Source organism: Otolemur garnettii, unplaced genomic scaffold, assembly GCF_000181295.1.
Source record: "Otolemur garnettii isolate 467f Iridium unplaced genomic scaffold, OtoGar3 scaffold00149, whole genome shotgun sequence".
NCBI lineage: Eukaryota > Metazoa > Chordata > Mammalia > Primates > Galagidae > Otolemur > Otolemur garnettii.
The window spans coordinates 370777-376919 of NW_003852544.1; the positions used below are offsets into that span (position 1 = coordinate 370777).

The following is a 6143-nucleotide window of genomic DNA, read 5'->3' on the forward strand; positions in this document are numbered from 1 at the left end:
CACCCGCCACAACACCCAGTGGGTCTTGCTCTTATTCAGGCTGATTTCAAACTCCCGAGTTCAAGCAATTCACCTGCCTCAGCCTCCCAGAGTGCTAAGATTACTGAGTGAGCCACTAGGCCTGGCCTTAATGCAGCAAGTTATCTGGAGCAATGCTCTGCCTATGAACCAGGTTACTCAGAACAGCAGGAGGAGCTGCAGAGCAGGAGGTGGGCAGGGGAGGACTTGTGATGGCAGGGTAGGGGTCCTCACTCCTGAGGATAGCCCATCTACAGGGGATGTGGTCCTCATGGGACAAATTCCTTTGGCCATTTGTAGTCTCAATTTTAAGTAGTTAGTAAGTTAGTTAATAGATAGTCTCTATTCATCTCCAGAAGATGTTAAGGCAGTAGTTCCCTCCAGGCTAAGAAATATGTATTTGTCAGTTGTGCCTCTGGACCAGTTATTCCAACAACTTTTCTGGTCTGTGCTATACAAAGAATCTCAGAATATTGCCTAGTTGTACATCACTGGTTTTCAAACCAGACTTCTTGGAGTCCCTGGGTTTTACCTAGGTACCGCACAAAGAGCTGCTGTAAGAAATGAATGAGGCTTGACAGACTGTTGATCCCTGTTTTTATTCCATGTTAGTGTTCTGTTTATAAAAGTCCTCTTGGGGGGGTGGGGTTGTGAGCTGCCTTTACTCTTTTTTAATTAAAAAACTGAGCCACAGGGCAGCACTTGTTGCTCAGTGGGTAGGGCATTGGCCCCATGTATCAAGGGTGGCAGGTTCAAACCTGGCCCCTGCCAAACTGCATCAAAAACTAGCCAGACTTTGTGGTGGGCACCTGTAGTCCCACCTACTCAGGAGGCTGAGGCAAGAGAATCACCTAAGCCCAGGAGTTGGAGGTTGCTGTTAGTTGCGACACCATGGCACTTTACCAAGAGTGATAAAGTGAGACTCTGTCTCTACAAAGGAAAACACAAAAAACTGAGCCACAGGCCAGGCACAGTGGCTCACACCTGTAATCCTAGCACTCTGGGAGGCCTAGGCAGGGGGATCGCCCGAGCTCATGAATTCGAGACCAGCCTGAGCAAGAGCAAGATCCCTGTCTCTAAAAATAGCCAGTGTTGTGGCTGCCACTTGTAGTGCCAGCTATTTGGGAGTCTGAGGCAAGAGAATTACTTAAGCCTAGGAGTTTGAGGTTGCTGTGAGCTGTGACACCACAGCACTCTACCAAGGGCTACATAGTGAGACTGTCTCAAAAAAAAAAAAAAAAGCAAAAAAACTGAGCCACAATATACTTTTTACAGATTCCTGTAGTAGCAGAGGAAATTTAGTTTAGATTCAAATGTAGCAATAACAGTTATGCTCGTAAATTCATACTGGCTTCGGGAACCCTGTAGCTGTCTTTACTAGACCTTCACATGGTAGCCTTTATAGTCATTCATTCATATTGTCTGCTTCTCAGAAGATACCCCCATGTGTCAGTACAGTTACAGTCTCATTTATTGCTTTGTGGTTTTCTTTATAAGCCCTGTATCTCCAAAATTTCCATATTGCAGTTCCCTGTTTTTGTTCCCTTAATGCCCCCATAATATTTGGAGCATTTATATTAAGCAAACTTAGAAACCAGAATTATGTTTTCATTTTTTTAAAATCAGTATAATTAAACATTTTTAGAGGACTTTTTAATTATCAAGATGCCATAGTTCTGAGAATTTTCTATATTTAATATCAAAATTTCAGATTGCTTACACTGTTGTGAGTTCAGCTTTTTGGTTCTTCCATTAGTAGAAAAGGAAAGTGTGGGCTCGGCGCCTGTGACTCAACTGGCTAAGGCTCCAGCCACATACACCTAAGGTGGCGGGTTCGTATCCACAGCCTGGGCCCGCCAAACAACAATGATGGCTGCAACCAAAAAATGGCCGGCGCTGTGGCGCGTGCCTGTAGTCCCAGCTACTTGGGAGGCTGAGGCAGGAGACTCGCTTGAGCCCAGGAGTTGGAGGTTGCTGTGAGCTGTGATGCCATGGCACTCTACCCAGGGGGATAGCTTGAGGCTCCGTCTCAAAAAAAAAAAAAAGAAAAGGAAAATGTGTAATAAGACTGACTGAGGCCCTTGGAGTTGCCCCTAACACCCACCAATGTGGTGCTCTCTCCCCATGGCCTGTTTACTCTAACACTTGGCTGCTCTCCTTCCAAACAGACTTGTGGAAGATGAGGAGAGACGTTGGACTGATGAAAATATTGACATGGTTGCTCTGAAGCACTTTCCTAATATAGACAAAGAGAAAGCAATGAGCCGGCCAATCTTGTACAGCAACTGGTTATCAAAGGTAATAACAAATTTGCATTGTTTCAGAAACATTTCCTTTTCTTCTATCCTTTTGTTAGAATTACCTCCTAATTAATAAATCTTTGCCCTAAAGTGCACTGTGAATGAAGCTGTGGTTTCAGCAATGAGGCACTAAACATTTACAGTCAAGGAAATTTAGGGCAGAAAATTCCAGGAGTATAGCTGCCATTACCCTGATTCTTTTTCTGCCCAAGGGCAATGAATGGATTTCTGGCACTGGAAGATGTTACTTTCACATGTCTGCAGAGAAAGATGTTTTGCTTCAGAGATTTGCTTTAACTTTCCTCATGTTGAAAATGAAGCAGGTGGCTCGGCACCTGTGGCTCAAGCAGCTAAGGCACCAGCCACATACACCTGAGCTGGCGGGTTCAAATCCAGCCCAGACCCGCCAAACAACAATGACGGCTGCAACCAAAAATAGCCGGGTGTTGTGGCAGGTGCCTGTAATCCCAGCTACTTGGGAGGCAGAGGCAGGAGAATCACTTGAGCCGAGGACTTGGAGGTTGCTGTGAGCTGTGATGCCTCAGCACTCTACCCAGGGTTTCAGTTTGAGGCTCTTTCTCAAAAAAAAGGGAAATGGAGCAGTTAGGAATAATTGTGTGAAAATATTTATAAACTAAAATACTAGATGTAGCTAACATTGCCAGCATAGCTGTGAGTTGTCCTGTTTCTGAAAAACATGGGGAAGGTTTACTAAGTTAGAATCTTGATAATTTCATTCAGAAGACTTTAGAGATGGGAAGGTACTTGAGGCCAGGCACAGTGACTCACGCCTGTATCCTAGCACTCTGGGAGTCCGAGGCAGACAGATTGCTTGAGCTCAGGAATTTGAGACCAGCCTGAGTAAGAGCCAGACCCTGTTCTAAAAAAAAAAAAAAAAAAAAAGGCATTGTGATGGGTGCCTGTAGTCCCAGCTACTCAGGAAACTGAGACAAGAGGATCACTCGAGCCCAAGAGTTTGAGATTGCTGTGAGCTGTGACACCATGTCACTCTACCAAGCATGATGAAGTAAGACTGTCTCAAAAAGGAAAAAAAGGTACTCAAGAACAAGCTTCCTTTAGGGAGTTCACACTATTGGAGGAAAGGGACAGAGGGAAATAACTCAGTGTGGGGCGAGATCTCAGTGAGATGATTCTTGCCTTGGGTCTTTAAAAGGTTTATTATATCTGAGAGCCTTAGAAACTAGAAATAGCAAGGAAAGTTTGTTCAGTGTTATGAGAATTTTCTGTATGTTCTACACTCTAGCTATCCATACTTTCTCATTTATAGAAAACATCTTCTCGCAGTGGCTTATCTGTTCACTCTCTTTATAGGACTTTTGAAGAACAAATGTTCTTAGTCCATTTCTAATTAGAGTCTATATGGAATGAGCTATGGGTTCGCTTAAAGTTTTTTCCTTGTGGGTATCTATCTCCACAGTGTTTGTTATATATCTCTTTACTTTGCAGTGTTACTTTGTCATTACAGGCTTCCCCATGTGCTTGGGTTCATTTTAGGGCTTTGTCCTATTGATCTATTTGTCACTTTCCATGCCACAGCCATGTGGACCTATGATAAGTCCATTGATTGGACGGGCTCTCACATTGCTTCTTTTTTCCTCTTCCAGATAAAATTTAGAATTGGCTTGTCAAATTGCACCAAGACAATACCCACCATTCACCACTGAGATTTTGATGGGGATTACTTAAACCTATGTCAGTATGGGTAGAACTGACTTTTAATATTAGTGTGGTTTTTTGCTCATTGATCACAATCTATCTCCTCTCATATTTAGGTCTCCTCTGATTTTCAAAGTTCAATTTTCTCTATAAAAGTTTTTTATGCTTTTAGATCATTCTTAACTAATTTATATTTGTGTTGCTATGTTGTAAATGGTATCTTTTTCTGTTGGGTTTTTCAACAGTTTATAGTATATGGAAATATAGTTGATTTATGTGTAATAACTAAGGTCATTTTTTTCCAAGTAATTTGAGTATTACCTTTTTTTTTTTTTTTTGGTAGGATTACATCCCTGTAGACCAAGAAGAGTTAAGAGATTATGTCAAAGCTAGGCTAAAAGTCTTCTATGAAGAAGAACTTGATGTTCCTCTGGTCCTGTTTAATGAAGTACTAGACCATGTGCTCAGGATTGACAGGTGGGCTTTTTTTGTTGTTGTAGCCTAAGCTGCTTTCGAGTTGGCGTGTGATATGTGTATGGGCCTATGCTGTCCTCCTGCTCTTGTACTTTAGTCTTCTCTGCCAAGCAGCTTCCCCTTTCTCTTCAGAGTTCAGCTTAAGTGTCCTAAGCTTTGATCCCAAGCAAAATTTCATTTTTCCTCCCTCAGCACTATCTACCTACCATAGTTACAGCTCTGCTAGAACTGGGTCCATCTTTTTTTTTTCATCTGAGAATTTGGTGGGCAGGACCATACCTTATTGATCTTTGCATTTCCAGTGGATCTGGCAAATAACAGTAGCTCAGCAAATGTTTAATAACAAATTCAAATTAATATATATTCAAAATATAGACATAGTCCTAAAAAACTTTAGCCCTTGAGTGTCAAAAGGGGAATGAGGCATATAAGCCTTAAAATTTATCAGTTCTGGTAATGTTTCAGAATATTTCGTCAGCCTCAAGGCCACTTACTTCTGATTGGTGTTAGTGGAGCAGGAAAAACTACCCTGTCTCGGTTTGTTGCCTGGATGAACGGTTTGAGTGTCTACCAGATTAAGGTAGGTCTGGTCGGTAGCTTCTTAATCTCAGCAATAGATTCTTGATGTGTGCTCATAGCTGACTGATGAGAATGGACCTAACTTGCCCACTGCTTATATAGGTCCACAGAAAGTACACAGGGGAAGACTTTGATGAAGATCTTCGAACAGTATTGAGACGTTCTGGCTGCAAAAATGAAAAGATAGCATTTATAATGGATGAATCCAATGTATTAGATTCTGGATTCTTAGAGCGAATGAATACTCTTCTGGCCAACGGAGAGGTAATTAAGTGACATGTTGCAGCATATTACATGTAATACCAGGATCAGTAAATCACAGCCATATGCTGCTTCCCTAGGTCCCTGGTCTCTTTGAAGGAGATGAGTATGCCACGTTGATGACTCAGTGTAAGGAGGGGGCCCAGAAGGAAGGTCTGATGCTGGACTCGCACGAGGAGCTCTACAAGTGGTTCACCAGCCAGGTCATCCGCAACCTCCACGTCGTGTTCACCATGAACCCATCCTCAGAGGGGCTCAAGGACCGGGCAGCCACTTCACCAGCGCTTTTCAACAGGTACCCTGCCAACCCCTGGGTCAGAACAGTGTCCTCCCAAGGGGGAAAACCCTCCTGATGGTAGCTCTTCTGAAATGTGGCATAATATTTAGGTGTGTGTTGAATTGGTTTGGTGACTGGTCCACTGAAGCACTATATCAAGTTGGCAAAGAATTCACAAGTAAAATGGATCTGGAGAAGCCAAATTATATCGTGCCTGATTACATGCCAGTCGTGTATGATAAACTGCCACAGCCGCCATCGCATCGGGAAGCTATTGTAAACAGCTGTGTGTTTGTTCATCAGACTCTTCACCAGGTGGGTTCAGTTTTAGATGAATATGTAGAAAAGCAAAACTAACCAAAATGCTAATGTAAAAAAATTGATATAAAATTAAACTATGGTACTTTTTATTTGACATTACACCATCACTGCAAAAGAAATTCTTACTTCTCACTAGTTTTCTTTCTTTTTTTTTTTGATACAGAGCCGCAAGCTGTCCCCCTGGGTAGAGTGCTGTGGCATCACAGCTCACAGCAACCTCAAGCAAGTCTCCTGCC

The 6143-nt window shown here is 42.7% G+C and overlaps 1 protein-coding gene across 1 annotated transcript in view; it reads left to right on the plus strand.

The window, feature by feature from the left end:
• Nucleotides 1-6143, plus strand: part of DYNC1H1 (dynein cytoplasmic 1 heavy chain 1) — a 92483-nt gene that overhangs the window by 61951 nt on the left and 24389 nt on the right. Inside the window, exons 43-48 of the mRNA XM_003799319.3 lie at nucleotides 2187-2316; nucleotides 4339-4472; nucleotides 4935-5049; nucleotides 5151-5312; nucleotides 5390-5604; nucleotides 5697-5901. Coding sequence (XP_003799367.1) covers nucleotides 2187-2316; nucleotides 4339-4472; nucleotides 4935-5049; nucleotides 5151-5312; nucleotides 5390-5604; nucleotides 5697-5901 — 961 coding nt within the window. The remainder of the gene's footprint in view (nucleotides 1-2186; nucleotides 2317-4338; nucleotides 4473-4934; nucleotides 5050-5150; nucleotides 5313-5389; nucleotides 5605-5696; nucleotides 5902-6143) is intronic.